The 13627-nt window shown below is 49.0% G+C and overlaps 1 protein-coding gene, 1 long non-coding RNA gene and 1 pseudogene across 7 annotated transcripts in view; 2 read left to right on the top strand and 1 right to left on the bottom strand.

Moving 5' to 3' along the window:
- LOC127057005 (zinc finger protein 420-like) overlaps positions 1 to 13627 on the top strand; it is a 482458-nt pseudogene that overhangs the window by 462457 nt on the left and 6374 nt on the right.
- LOC127056975 (zinc finger protein 883-like) overlaps positions 1 to 13627 on the bottom strand; it is a 305218-nt gene that overhangs the window by 12366 nt on the left and 279225 nt on the right. The window contains exons 1-2 of one of the 6 annotated variants that reach the window (XM_050965481.1): positions 5566 to 5626; positions 3204 to 3261 (exon numbers count right to left, since the gene is read on the bottom strand). The exons of 4 other annotated variants lie outside the window; for them this stretch is intronic. In XM_050965481.1, the coding sequence (XP_050821438.1) occupies positions 3204 to 3227 (24 nt within the window). In that variant the 5' untranslated portion in view covers positions 3228 to 3261; positions 5566 to 5626. Of the gene's footprint in view, positions 1 to 3203; positions 3315 to 5565; positions 5627 to 13627 lie in introns of those variants that run through there. One more of the 6 variants, XM_050965478.1, reaches the window with a different exon arrangement.
- LOC127057094 (uncharacterized) lies at positions 6031 to 13086 on the top strand. Its single transcript, XR_007775998.1, has 4 exons — positions 6031 to 8729; positions 9545 to 10119; positions 10885 to 11011; positions 11987 to 13086. It is a non-coding gene; the product is annotated as an uncharacterized LOC127057094 (long non-coding RNA).

Genomic DNA, 13627 nt, shown 5'->3' on the forward strand with positions numbered 1-13627 from the left:
AGCTTGCTCAGGAAGGATAGCCAGGGAAAAAGGGAGGAGGTGTTGCCTTATATATTAAAAATGCACACACTTGGACTGAGGTGGAGGTGGACAAAGGAGATGGAAGTGTTGAGAGTCTCTGGGTTAGGTTAAAAGGGGTAAAAAACAAGGGTGATGTCGTGCTAGGAGTCTACTACATACCACCTAACCAGGTGGAAGAGGTGGATGAGGCTTTTTTTAAACAACTAACAAAATCATCCAAAGCCCAAGATTTGGTGGTGATGGGGGACTTCAACTATCCAGATATATGTTGGGAAAATAACACCGCGGGGCACAGACTATCCAATAAGTTCCTGGACTGTATTGCAGACAACTTTTTATTTCAGAAGGTTGAAAAAGCTACTGGGAGGAAGCTGTTCTCGACTTGATTTTAACAAATAGGGAAGAACTCATGGAGAATTTGAAAGTAGAAGGAAGCTTGGGTGAAAGTGATCATGAAATCATAAAGTTTGCAATTCTAAGGAAGGGTAGAAGGGAGTACAGCAAAATAGAGACAATGGATTTCAGGAAGGCAGATTTTGGTAAGCTCAGAGAGCTGATGGGAATCAAGACTGAGGGGAAAAACAACTGAGGAGAGTTGGCAGTTTTTCAAAGGGACACTATTAAGGGCCCAAAAGCAAGCTATTCCTATGGGTAGGAAAGAGAGAAAATGTGGCAAAAGACCACCCTGGCTTAACCACGAGATCTTGCATGACCTACAAAATAAAAAGGAGTCATATAAAAAATGGAAACTAGGTCAGATTACAAACGATGAATATAGGCAAACAACACAGGAATGCAGGGGCAAGATTAGAAAGGCAAAGGCACAAAATGAGCTCAAACTAGCTATGGGAATAAAGGGAAACAAGAAGACTTTTTATCAATACATTAGAAGCAAGAGGAAGACCAAGGACAGGGTAGGCCCACTGCTCAGTGAGGAGGGAGAAACAGTAACAGGAAACGGAAACCTGGAAATGGCAGAGATGCTTAATGACTTCTTTGTTTCGGTCTTCACTGAGAAGTCGGAAGGAATGTCTGACATAGTGAATGCTTATGGGAAGGGGGTAGGTTTAGAAGATAAAATAAAAAAAGAGCAAGTTAAAAATCACTTAGAAAAGTTAGATGCCTGCAAGTCACCAGGGCCTGATGAAATACATCCTAGAATAATGAAGGAGTTAATAGAGCAGGTATCTGAGCCTCTAGCTATCATCTTTGGAAAGTCATGGGAGACGGGAGAGATTCCAGAAGACTGGAAGGGGGCAAATATAGTGCCCATCTATAAAAAGGGAAATAAAAACAACCCAGGAAACTACAGACCAGTTAGTTTGACTTCTGTGCCAGGGAAGATAATGGAGCAAGTAATTAAAGAAATCTGCAAACACTTGGAAGGTGGTAAGGTGATAGGGAATAGCCAGCATGGATTTGTAAAGAACAAATCGTGTTGAACCAATCTGATAGCTTTCTTTGACAGGATAACGAGTCTTGTGGATAAGGGAGAAGCGGTGGATGTGGTATACCTAGACTTCAGTAAGGCATTTGATACGGTCTCGCATGATATCCTTATCGATAAACTAGTTAAATACAATTTTGATGGGGCTACTATAAGGTGGGTACATAACTGGCTGGATAACCGTACTCAGAGAGTAGTTATTAATGGCTCCCAATCCTGCTGGAAAGGTATAACAAGTGCGGTTCTGCAGGGGTCTGTTATGGGACCGGCTCTGTTCAATATCTTCATCAACAACTTAGACGTTGGCATAGAAAATACACTTATTAAGTTTGCAGACGATACCAAACTGGGAGAGATTGCAACTGCTTTGGAGGACAGGGTCAAAATTCAAAATGATCTGGACAATTTGGAGAAATGGTCTGAGGTAAACCGGATGAAGTTCAATAAAGACAAATGCAAAGTGCTCCACTTAGGAAGGAACAATCAGTTTCACACATACAGAATGGGAAGAGACTGTCTAGGAAGGAGTATGGCAGAAAGAGATCTAGGGGTCATAGTGGACCACAAGCTAAATATGAGTCAACAGTGTGATACTGCTGCAAAAAAAGCAAACGTGATTCTGGGACGCATTAACAGGTGTGTTGTTAACAAGAGACGAGAAGTCATTCTTCCGCTCTACTTTGCGCTGGTTAGGCCTCAACTGGAGTATTGTGTCAAGTTCTGGGCATCGCATTTCAAGAAAGATGTGGAGAAATTGGAGAGGGTCCAGAGAAGAGCAACAAGAATGATTAAAGGTCTTGAGAACATGACCTATGAAGGAAGGCTGAAAGAATTGGGTTTATTTAGTTTGGAAAAGAGAAGACTGAGAAGGGACATGATAGCAGTTTTCAAGTATCTAAAAGGGTGTCATCAGGAGGAGGGAGAAAACTTGTTCACCTTAGCCTCTAATGATAGAACAAGAAGCAATGGGCTTAAACTGCAGCAAGGGAGATTTAGGCTGGACATTAGGAAAAAGTTCCTAACTGTCAGGGTAGTTAAACACTGGAATAAATTGCCTAGGGAGGCTGTGGAATCTCCATCTCTGGAGATATTTAAGAGTAGGTTAGCTAAATGTCTATCAGGGATGGTCTAGATGGTATTTGGTCCTGCCATGAGGGCAGGAGACTGGACTCGATGACCTCTCGAGGTCCCTTCCAATCCTAGAGTCTATGAATCTATGAATCTCTCCCAGCAGATCCATCACATACATACTAGCCACAGACTGATAGAGGAGAGGGAGGCCCTAGCAGGGACCACGGAGAGATCCCTGGTAGGAAGCTCAACACCCTCCCCATTGTAAGGAGCTGGATATGAAGGCAGAGGAATCTCCCCTAACCCTCACTGGTGAGTATCCCCTTCATATTTCACAGCAGCCACTGGTTAGTTGGGTCAGGCTGCAGCACTATGAGTCTGGTCAGTTTTCCTAGCACCATGTGGCTGGGTTATTTTCTGCTCCACAAACTAGAGTATTTTCACCTCCGAACCTTATGGGTCTCTTCCTAGAATCTAGGCCACTTATTAAACAACTCCCAGCACGTTTGTCACCCCCTGCCCCCCCTTTCCCCACCCTGTGCATTTCCTGCCCCAGGCCAACCTCCAAACCAGACTGCGCAAACCTTCTCATCTCCGGTGTATTTGCTGTCCCACTCCCTCCTGTAGGAAACCACCTACACCCCCTCAAAAAAATAATCCCTACCTGAGCTGGCTCCACTGCAGCCATTTCTCTTTCCTGTGTCAGGGGGCGATGGGATGAGCTGGAGAAAAACATGGATGTCATTCTGCAGCCCTGGCAGGGTGAGAAGGGCAGTTGTGGAGGTTTCAGAACAGGCTTTAGTTAATTTCACATCATGATTCCCCCAGGCCCTTTCCCTAAAGACAGAAATCCTAGCCTCTGCCGTGCTGGGAACATGCTTGATCTCTTTATTACAGTGTAGACTGGCCCCTCCTGCCAGGCTAAGCCCACAGAGACATTTTTAACCTCCCTTCTCACCCCCTCACCCCGTAACAAGTCTCTGAACACACGGCTAGAAAAGAGCAAAACCAAAGGAGTCACTGTGGGGGATTCCCTCGGACACTGACCCCAGGGCAGTCACATCCCGGCAGGGGGAATATGGAGTCAGGAACTGGCTTTTCCTCTGTCTGAACCTTTTCTTGTTCATTGGAAAGTGATTCTCCTCAGCGATGCTGCAATACATGTGTCTGGGTGGACTAGAGAGCTGGAAATCTCTCCCCCACTCATTTCTCCCACTGCCCCTTTCAGTCTCTCCTTCCCCTGTCCTCTCTCTCTACCCCTCTGGCTGGGAAAGTCCCATTCCTGGGGGCTTTGCTTTCCCATGGCTGGATTTTCTCCTGGCAATTGCTAATGGGAGGAGAAATGATGAGGGGCTGTTTGTGTAGTTACTTTCTTGCCAGTTCCCAGCACTTTCCCTGAGGTCTTTCAATAACCTGGAGTCTGTAGCTCAGAATTTGTATTAACAGGGCCTAGTGCTGCCCTACGGGGCTAGTACCAGCTGCAGAAAGTCATCCCCTGGGCCAGGCAGAGAAAAAGCTTTAATTAAGATCACATCCCAGCACAGAACCCCCTCTGGGGGAGCAGCAGCTGCTAAGCCTGGTCTCCCAGATCACAATGGAGGCTGCAGCCTCTGATCCAGGAAGCTGAACCCTAATATCCTGAGCAGAGAGGGACAGAGCATCTGAGCACCATCCCTCCTTTAGCTCTCTGGGGAGAGCAGCTTATGAGAGCCCCTCCTCACAGGGAGAACTGCTGATCTCATTTGCCCCACTGTGCATATTCAACGACTCTGATTAACAATGGTCTCAATGAAACCAGATTTCAGAAAGAATGAGTCCAGAATGCTGTGGAAGAGACTATCCTGTGGCAGTGCTGACCCCCTTCCCACCCCTCTCACCCCACCCAGATATAGGACAAGGACTTGCAGGGGGTGGGGCATGAATATTCCCTAGTTTTCAAGAAGGGAGAAAAGAAAAATCTGTGATTTCACCTCCCAGCATTTGATAAGTGGATAGAAAGTTATCACGGTGAGTGGGCCTGGCTGGGGGCTGCCTGGCGGTGCTTGGAGCCAGGATTCTGGCACAAGCTGATCAGGGAGCAGGATCATGGTTAGTAGCAGCCCCTTGACACCCCTGAGTACCCGGAGCCCAGAGCCCACAGCCAGGGGTCCCAGACACCCCCCAGTACCCGGAGCCCAGAGCCCACAGCCAGGGGCCCCAGACACTCCCACAACCCCAGTCAGGGTCCCGCCAGATCTTCCCTGGCACCCAGTCCCCAGAGTCCCTGGCCAGGGACCCAGATACCCCCCCGAGCCCCCACCAGCCACGGTGAGAGCTGGACACTGGTGAAATGGAGAGAAAATGGGGCACAACCGAGGGAGGGGAACAGGGAACTTCTCAGGGATTTGGGGGAAGGGGGGTCACCCTGGACGTTGCTCGTTGCTCCCTAGAGAGAAAGGGGGCAGGATGGGACAGGACGGGCGGACTCCATGGTGGGGGGGGGCAGCAGTAAATCCAAGGGGATCTCAGCCCCCCCTTTTCTCTCCCCCCTCCTCGGGGGTCACCGGCTCTTCCCCCCCCGGCCATGTCTGGGCTGCACTGACATTTTCCACCCCCCCCTTTCGCAGGTCTCCCCCCGGGACGCCCGCCCGGCCCCACGCAGGGATCTCTCCCGCCGCGATCTGCGCATGCCCAGAGCTCCAACGGCACAAACCCTTCTCTGGCCCCGGGAGAAGCTCCAACGGCCGCGCACCGGCCAGGCAGAACCTCAGCGTCCCGCGCGCATTCCCGCTCCGGCTCCGCCTCCCTCGCTAACGTCACTTCCGCTCCCGGAAGAGTCCGGAACTACATCTCCCAGCCTGCCCCGGGGGCGCGTCCGCCCTCTCCAGCCCAGCTAAGGCCGGGGTTCAGCAGCTGAACCTGCGCATGCACCATGCGAACTCCAGTGGGGGAGGGAGGATAGAGCTGCTGCTGCTGCCGCCTCCGTGTGAGCCGGTGAGCGAGAGACCCGGGGGTGGGGGCGGGAAAGTGACTCGGACCCGGCGAACCTGGGAGAAGCCTCGGAGCTGCCTCGGCCCCAGGAGCTGCAGCAAGATCCGCCCCGGCCCCGCTGGGATGGGGGGCGGAGCCTGGGTCCCGGCAGGGGGCGGAGTCTGGGGCCCGGGGGGGCGGGGCGGTGTATTATGTCCTTACCAATGGCAATGTGCTACTCACCGGGCACTGCGCATGCTCAGTAGCAACTGCTGAAGCCGCTGCCCTTCCCTGCCCGTATCAGCCGGAAAGTTCCGCCGACGCTAGTGACCGCGGCTGGGAGGGGCGATGGGAGCAGCAGGGAGCGCGGGGGCTGGGGGATGAGCAGGGGGGAAATTGACTGGTCAGGGTGGGGGATTAAGCAGCTGGAGGCAGGGTTGGGGGGGCTAAATGACAAAATCCGGAATGGGAGGTAGAGGAGTTGCGCTGTGGGGCGGAGGGGGTGAGTCGGTGTTGCACAGGGGGGGAAGGTCATTGGGGTGGGAAATGTGAACTGTTTCTGTGCAGCTAGGAAATTCACATGGGGGGGTTAGTTCACTGAATCCTTCCTTGTTTGTGCCACTTCCTCCCACACACAAAGTCTGACAAGTTTTTCCCCCTTTTTCTCGTTATCGTACGTGGCTATAAAATCCAGGGAGATCCCCCCTCCCCAATGATCAGCTCTCTAATCCCCCCCGATATTGCCCTGCTCTCTCCATACTTCTCAAGTGTCCATTTAAAATCTCTCCGAGGTGGAGGATTTTTTCCCCCTTTTTATCTGCAGCAATTTGTCCTTGTTTAGGTGGGAAATTGTTGCCCTGGGTCATTCCCCAGAACGTGGCTGCCCCTGGCGTGGGGCTGGGATGAGATGCCCTTTCCCTGGCAGGGCGGGGACGCGAAGAGCATGTGTCCCCCATGGAGACTGCCCAGACCCCAGTTTCCCAATCCCACCCACTGACCCCCAAACTACCAACACAGTTTCCCCCGGCTCTCAGTTGCCAGTCACTTGCCCATCACCTGCTGCTGCCCTCTTCCTTTGTCCAGGGAGCCTTCCAGCTCCAACTCGCCACCCCCTTGCCCTCTTAAATCAGCTCCTCAAAGGGCTTCTTGCTGCCCATGTGAATGGTTGAAGTGGGGAACCATCACTTTCTGTTTATGTACTGGATAGTCTCATAAAATCCAGTCAAACAGTCCCCCTTTCCCTCTAGTTATTTAACAGCAACATAAAAATCCCCTCAGATCTTGGTATTTTTCTCTCATGTTATCAATTGCTTAGCTTGTGACACGTTTTCTCTGCAAATCTCCAAGACTGATATAAAATATCCTAAACGTTTGCCCCACTTCTCTCCAGTTGTCTATTTCTAATTGAATATGCCCTGAGATTTTTTTCCCTGTCTCTCTAATGATAAAATACAAAGAAAATCTCAGATTTACACCTTTCCTCAGATTCTTGAACATGGATATAAAATGTTTGCAAATGTTGCCCATTTCCGCTTTATTCATTAATCAAATATTGATGTGAAATACACTCAGATTTTACCTCATACCAACAACTGATATAAAATCTCTCCAATTTTTACACTTTCCTCTCTATAATTGGCAAAAATGGATCCAAAATCGCTCAGATTTCTACTCTTTCTCTTTCATTTCTGAACATTGATCTCAGAGCTCAGGATTTCCATCTTTCTATGTCATTATCAAATATCAATTAAAAAACCTATCGGGTTTGGGACTGTTCCCCGTGTGTCTAAATCCCAGCAACTTCTTCCTTCCAGTGAACCTGTTCCCCTGAATCATTCTCCATTCTGGATGTTGCAGAGGGTTAAATTGCCCAGTGATCATCTTTCCCCTCTCCTTGGAGAATCATTTCTTCCCCCCTTTATCTTTGTTAAAATGTTTGCCACAGAAAAAGACCAGCCACATGTTTAATACACATCAAAGCCAGAAGCCTCTCCCTGTTTGGGGATCAGTGGTTCCCAGCTGGTAACAAGAAAGTTGGCTGGACCCTTTTCTTTTCTCCAGCTGTCACAGGATGAGGTCACTGTGAGTGCATTGTGGGTCCAGAAGTATCCCAAACCCCATGACAAATGGCCTCTGTGAGGGGCTGCTTCCCACATTGCTAAGATGTAGCCACCTTGGGATGGATACATGGTGACCACTATTTGCTAGTGACAGGGCATGGACATGTCTTATCTTTCTGCTGAAGGGCAGGTGGGGGTCCTAGGCAGGCAGTGAGTTCCCAGTTGGGGTCCCCTTGGGGAGGTCCCTGGCTGGTGGGGGCTCTTGATAGGGGGAACCCTTTGGGATTCCTAGCCTGGCAGGGAAGATCTGGTGGGGGTTCTCTGGCCGGTGAGGCTCTGAAGGGTATCTGGGGTCTCTGGCCAGGGATTCTGGTGGTTAGGTCCCAGGGAGTATCTGGTGGGACCCTGGCTGGGGGGTCTGGGTTCTGGGGAGGTTTGGGGGTTCCTGGATGGAGGCTCTAGGGGCTGCTACTAACCATGTTCTTTCTATCTCATCAGCTTGTGCCAGAATCCTGGCTCCAAGCACTGCCCAACATTCCCCGGCCAGGCCCAGTCACCATGATAACTTTCTATTCACTTATCAAACACTGTGAGGTGAAATCACAGATTTTTTTTCCTCCCCTTTTGAAAACTGCAGGAACTTCTGGTTCCACTGGGAAAATTTGTGCCCCCTCCCAAGTCCTTGTCCTAGATCTGGTGGGTGGGGGAGGTGGGAAGGGGATCAGTACTGCCACACAATGGTCTCTTCCACAGCATTCTGGACTCATTCTGAAATCTGGTTTCATTGAGACCATGATAATCCAGAGTCACTGTATGGAAAGACAAAGAGTTACTCCAGATAGACAGCGGGGCAAATTTGATCAGCAATTCTCCCTGTGAGGAGGGGCTCTCATTAGCTGCTCTCCCCAGAGAGCTAAAGGAGGGAAGCTGCTCAAATGCTCTGTCCTTCTCTGCTCAGGATGTTGGGGTTCAGCTTCCTGGGTCAGAGGCTGCAGCCTCCATTGTGATCTGGGAGACCAGGCTTAGCAGATGCTTCTCCCCCAGAGGGGGTTCTGTGCTGGGAAGTGACCTTAATTAAAGCTTCTTCTCTGCCCGGCCCAGATGATGACTTTCTCCAGCTTGTACTAGCCCCTTGGGGCAGACCTGGGCCCTGTTAATACAAATTCTAGCATAGACTCTAGGTAACTGAAAGACCTCTGAGAAAGTGCTGGGCACTAGCAAGAAAGTGACTCTACACAAACAGCCTCTCCTCCTATTAGCAATTGCCAGGAGAAAATCCAGCCATGGGAGAGCAAAGCCCCTAGGAATGGGACTTTCCCAGCCAGAGGGGCAGAGAGAGAGGACAGGGGAAGGAGAGACTGAAAGGGGCAGTGGGAGAAATGAGTCAGTGGGAAGATTTCCAGTGAACAAAAAAAGGATCAGACAGAGGAAAAGCCAGTTCCTCGCTCGATATTCCCCCTGCTGGGGTGTGACTGCCCTGGGGTCAGTGTCCGAGGGAATCCCTCAGAGTGACTCCTTTGGTTCTGCTCTTTTCTAGCCTTGTGTTCAGAGACAAAGGGCAGGTCTATCCTACCACCGGATCAGCAGGTAGTGCTTTCCCATCAACTCCAGTACTCCACTGCCTCAAGGGGCGAATACGGACTCGATGGGTTAGCAGCAGCAGTCGGATGCTGCAGTAAGTCCATCTAAGTAAGCTAACTTTAGCTACGCTATTTTCATAGCTGAAGTTGCGTATCTTAGATCAACCTCCACCTTCAGTGTAGACCAGGGTTTTGTTATGGGATGGAGGGACGGAGAAGGGAGGTTAAAAATCTCTCTTTGGGCTTAGCCTGGCAGGAGGGGCTAGGTCTACACTGTAATAAAGAGATCAAGCATGTTCCCAGCATGGCAGAGTCTAGGATGTCTGTCTGAAGGGAAAGGGCCTGGGGGAATCGTGATGTGAAACTAACTAAAATGTGTTCTGAAAGCTCCACAACTGCCCTTCTCGCCCTTCCAGGGCTGCAGAATGAGCTCCATGTTTCGCTCTAGCTCATTCCATCCTCCCATGGGACATAGGATAGAAATGGCTGCAGTGGAGCCAGCTCAGGAAGGGATCACTGGGGGGTTGCTGGTGGGTTCCTGCTGGAGGGAGAGGGACAGCAAATACACCAGAGATGGAAAGGTTTGCATAGTCTGGTTTGGAGGTTGGAGCGGGGCAGGAGATGCACAGGATGGGGAAGAGAGGAGGACAGATTGTGGCAAACCTGCTGGGAGTTGTTTAATAAATGGCCTAGACTCTAGGAGCAGACCCATGAGATTAGGAGGTTGAAATGCCCTCAGTTCTAGAACAGAAAATAACCCACCTACATGGGGCTAGGAAAACTGACCAGTCTCCCGGTGCTGGAGGCTGACCCAACTAACCACTGGCTGCTGAGAGATATGAAGGGGGCACCCACCAGTCTGACATAGGGGAGATTCCCCTCCCTTCATATCCAGCTCCTCACAATGAGGAGGGTGTTGGGCTTCCTACCAGGGAGCTCTCCCTGGACCCTGCTAGGAGCTCCATCTCCTCTATTAGTCTGTGGCTAGTAGGTATGTGATGGATTTGCTGGGAGAGACAAGGGGCTCTTTGTTCATCCCCTCACCTTGGTGTTTCCAGGATTCTCTAAGTGGGCTGGGAGTGGGACTCTGACTGTCATCCACCAGAGAACATAAGAACGGCCGTACCGGGTCAGACCAAAGTTCCATCTAACCCAGTATCTGTCTACCGACAGTGGCCAATGCCAGGTTCCCCCGGAGGGAGTGAAGCTAACAGGCAATGATCAAGTGATCTCTCTCCTGCCATCCATCTCCATCCTCTGATGAACAGATGCTAGGGACACCATTCTTTACCCTTCATAACTAATAGCCATTTATGGACTTAGCCACCATGAATTTATCCAGTTCCCTTTTAAACATTGTTATAGTCACAGCCTTCACAACCTCCTCAGGTAAGGAGATCCAGAAGTTAACTGTGCGCTGTGTGAAGAAGAACTTCCTTTTATTTGTTTTAAACCTGCTACCTATTAATTTCATTTGGTGACCCCTAGTTCTTGTATTATGGGAATAAGTAAATAACTTTTCCTTATCCACTTTCTCCACATCACCCATGATTTTATATACTTCTATCATATCCCCCCTTAGTCTCCTCTTTTCCAAGCTGAAGAGTCCTATCCTCTTCAATCTTTCCTCATATGGGACCCTCTCCAAACCCCTAATCATTTTAGTTGCCCCTTTCTGAACCTTTTCTAGTGGCTTCCATTTGATTGAAAGAGAGTGGTGCAGTAGGTATTGAGTGTTGGACTCTTGCTCTTTCAGGGGCCGGTGACCTTTGAGGTGGTGGCTGTGTATTTCACCAGGGAAGAGTGGGCTCTGCTGGACCCCACTCAGAGAGCCCTCTACAGAGACGTCATGCAGGAGAACTATGATAATGTGACCTCGCTGGGTAAGGATTCCCATCCCCTCAGTTCTTGGAAGGGGAAATGAAGAGAAATGGTTCATGCCACCCCCCAATGCCATCCCTACTCTGCCCTGTTTCTGCATCACTGCAATATGCCAGTGACACACACACTACCAGAGACCCTTCCCTGCTGCAGAAAACTTTGGGAACAGCGCACAGGAGCAGTATCACACAGTGTCAAATATCTCGTGTTTGCTCAAGTAAAACTGGGGCTTAGGTCCAGCATAACGTAAGAACGTAAGAATGTCCGTACTAGGTCAGAGCAAAGGTCCATCTGCCCCAGTATCCTATCTACCGACAGTGGCCAACTCCAGGTGCCCCGGAGTGAGTGAACCCATCAGGCAATGTTCAAGTGATCTCTCTCCTGCCATCCATCACCCCCCTCTGACAAACAGAGGCTAAGGACACCATTCCTTACCCATCCTGGCTAATAGCTATTAATGGAGTTAATCTCCATGAATTTATCCAGTTCTCTTTTAAACCCTGTTATAGTCGTAGCCCTCACAACCTCCTCAGGCAAGGAGTCCCACAGGTTGACTGCATTGTGTGAAGAAATACTTCCTTTTGTTTGTTCCAAACCTGCTTCCTATTAATTTCATTTGATTCCTAGTCCTTGTGTTATGATGAGTAAATAACACTTATTCACTTTCTCCATGCCCGTCATGATTTTATAGACCTCTCTCATATCCCCCCTTTGTCTCTTTTCCAAGCTGAAAAGTCCCAGTCTTTTTAATCTCACCTCATACAGAAGTTGTTCCAGACCCCTAATCTTTTTTTTTTGTCCTTTTCTGAACATTTTCCAATTCCCATATATCTTCTTTGAGATGGGGAGACCACATCTGCATGCAGTATTCAAGAAGTGGGCGTACCATGGATTCATAGAGAGGCAATATGATATTTTCTGTCTTCTTATCTATCCCTTTCTTAATGATTCCCAACTTTTTGTTTGCTTTTTGACAGCCACTGAACGCTGAGTGGATGTTTTCAGAGAACTACCCACAGTGACTCCAAGATCTCTCTTGAGTGGAAACAGATAATTTAGACCCCATCATTTTATATGTATAATTGAGATAGTGCAGCCCATTGGAAAACAATGTGCTATCCTGACATCTAGTACTGTTGAGCTCCTGCATTCAATAATATCTGTGCCCTTCCTGTTCCCTTTCTCCACTGAACCCCGCCAGCCCATGGTTACTGTTCCCAGCTTCCCCGGGACTCTCTCATTGTCTGTGGACCTGTCTATCAGCAAGAAGCACAGCCAGGAAGACTTGCCCTCTGTCTGGAGTCTTGGATTTATGGGATATGGATTTACCTTCTCTGTGTTTTAGGAGCTTATTTGAAATTAAGTGTCTGTGACATTAAGCACAGTACAATCTGGAGTGTTGAACAGCTGTGTCCCCTCAGTTCCCCAGGCTAGTGTATCTTTTACACTGCTCTACTGTGAGAACAGCCACTCCTGGCAGTTAACACACAGTCTCCAGCATGTAACTCGCTCCCAGCTTCACAGTATTGGGTGCTGCTAGTCAGTGACTCCCGAACGACAGTACCCACAGGACAACCCCAGAAAATTCTCCGGTCCCAGACTTCCCCCAGAAATGTGCATCTTGTCCTGTCCAGCACACTACTGAACAACGCAAGCTCATATGAAATCTGTCATTTCATCAGTGGAAAATGACATGCACCAGCCTTGTTATCCCCAATGGAGTTTCCAACGCTCTTGAATCCAAACACACTAGTTAGGTAAAACAAAATTGTTAACTACTGGGAAAAAAAATCTTTTCAGTGACTATGGGTAATGAGGCATAAAAGTCAGAATTCTTTACAAAAGAAATGCAAGATAAAACACAAACTAAGGTCTAAGTTAACAAGCTAAAATGGATTCAAAGCAAATGTGCTGAGACAGGCTGGCTTTCCTTTCAGCCAGGACTCCCCCTAACCTGCCCCTGCTGCCCAAGTTCAGTTCTTCAGGATTTGTCATGGGCAGAGGGAAAGGGGAGAGAGAGACTTTCCTCACCTTTTTATAATTCAGTCCTTTCTGTTAGAAACAACTTCAGTTCTCAGCTGAGATGGCTAGGCAGCTTCTTGGGCTTGCCCCAGCTTGCTGAGTGATGGTGCCAGGCTGTCTGTTGTAGATATGAGTTTCATGTGATGAAATGTAAATGTCTTCTTCACATCTTCCCCCTGCCAGCAAATGGCTGTTTGACCAGCTGTTTGCCTTGCTGTCTCTGAGCAACTGGTCTGTGGGTGTTCCCTAGAATTGTAACTTTTTGTAATATCATACAGTAAAATCTCATCACTTTACATGCAGTCTTGCTACACATTTTAAGAGGAGGATAATATTCAGTAGATTATGCAATTTCAAGTGATACTTCACAAACCATACTGTGTACAGAATTGATCATAATTCTCCAGAAGGGTAAACGTAGGATTACAGACTGACACAGGGCCTGTCTGTGTGTGTTCCCAGCAGATATGTGGGTATTTCAATCCCTCCTAAGCAGAGTGTTCTGCATCTTCAAGGACCTGGGCAGCTGGTTCTGGGAATTCACTGGTTTACTAAGTGTGACACTGTCTGGAACTGTGAGACACTTTATATTATTA

Source organism: Gopherus flavomarginatus, chromosome 8 (genome assembly GCF_025201925.1).
Source record: "Gopherus flavomarginatus isolate rGopFla2 chromosome 8, rGopFla2.mat.asm, whole genome shotgun sequence".
In the NCBI taxonomy this organism is placed as follows: domain Eukaryota; kingdom Metazoa; phylum Chordata; order Testudines; family Testudinidae; genus Gopherus; species Gopherus flavomarginatus.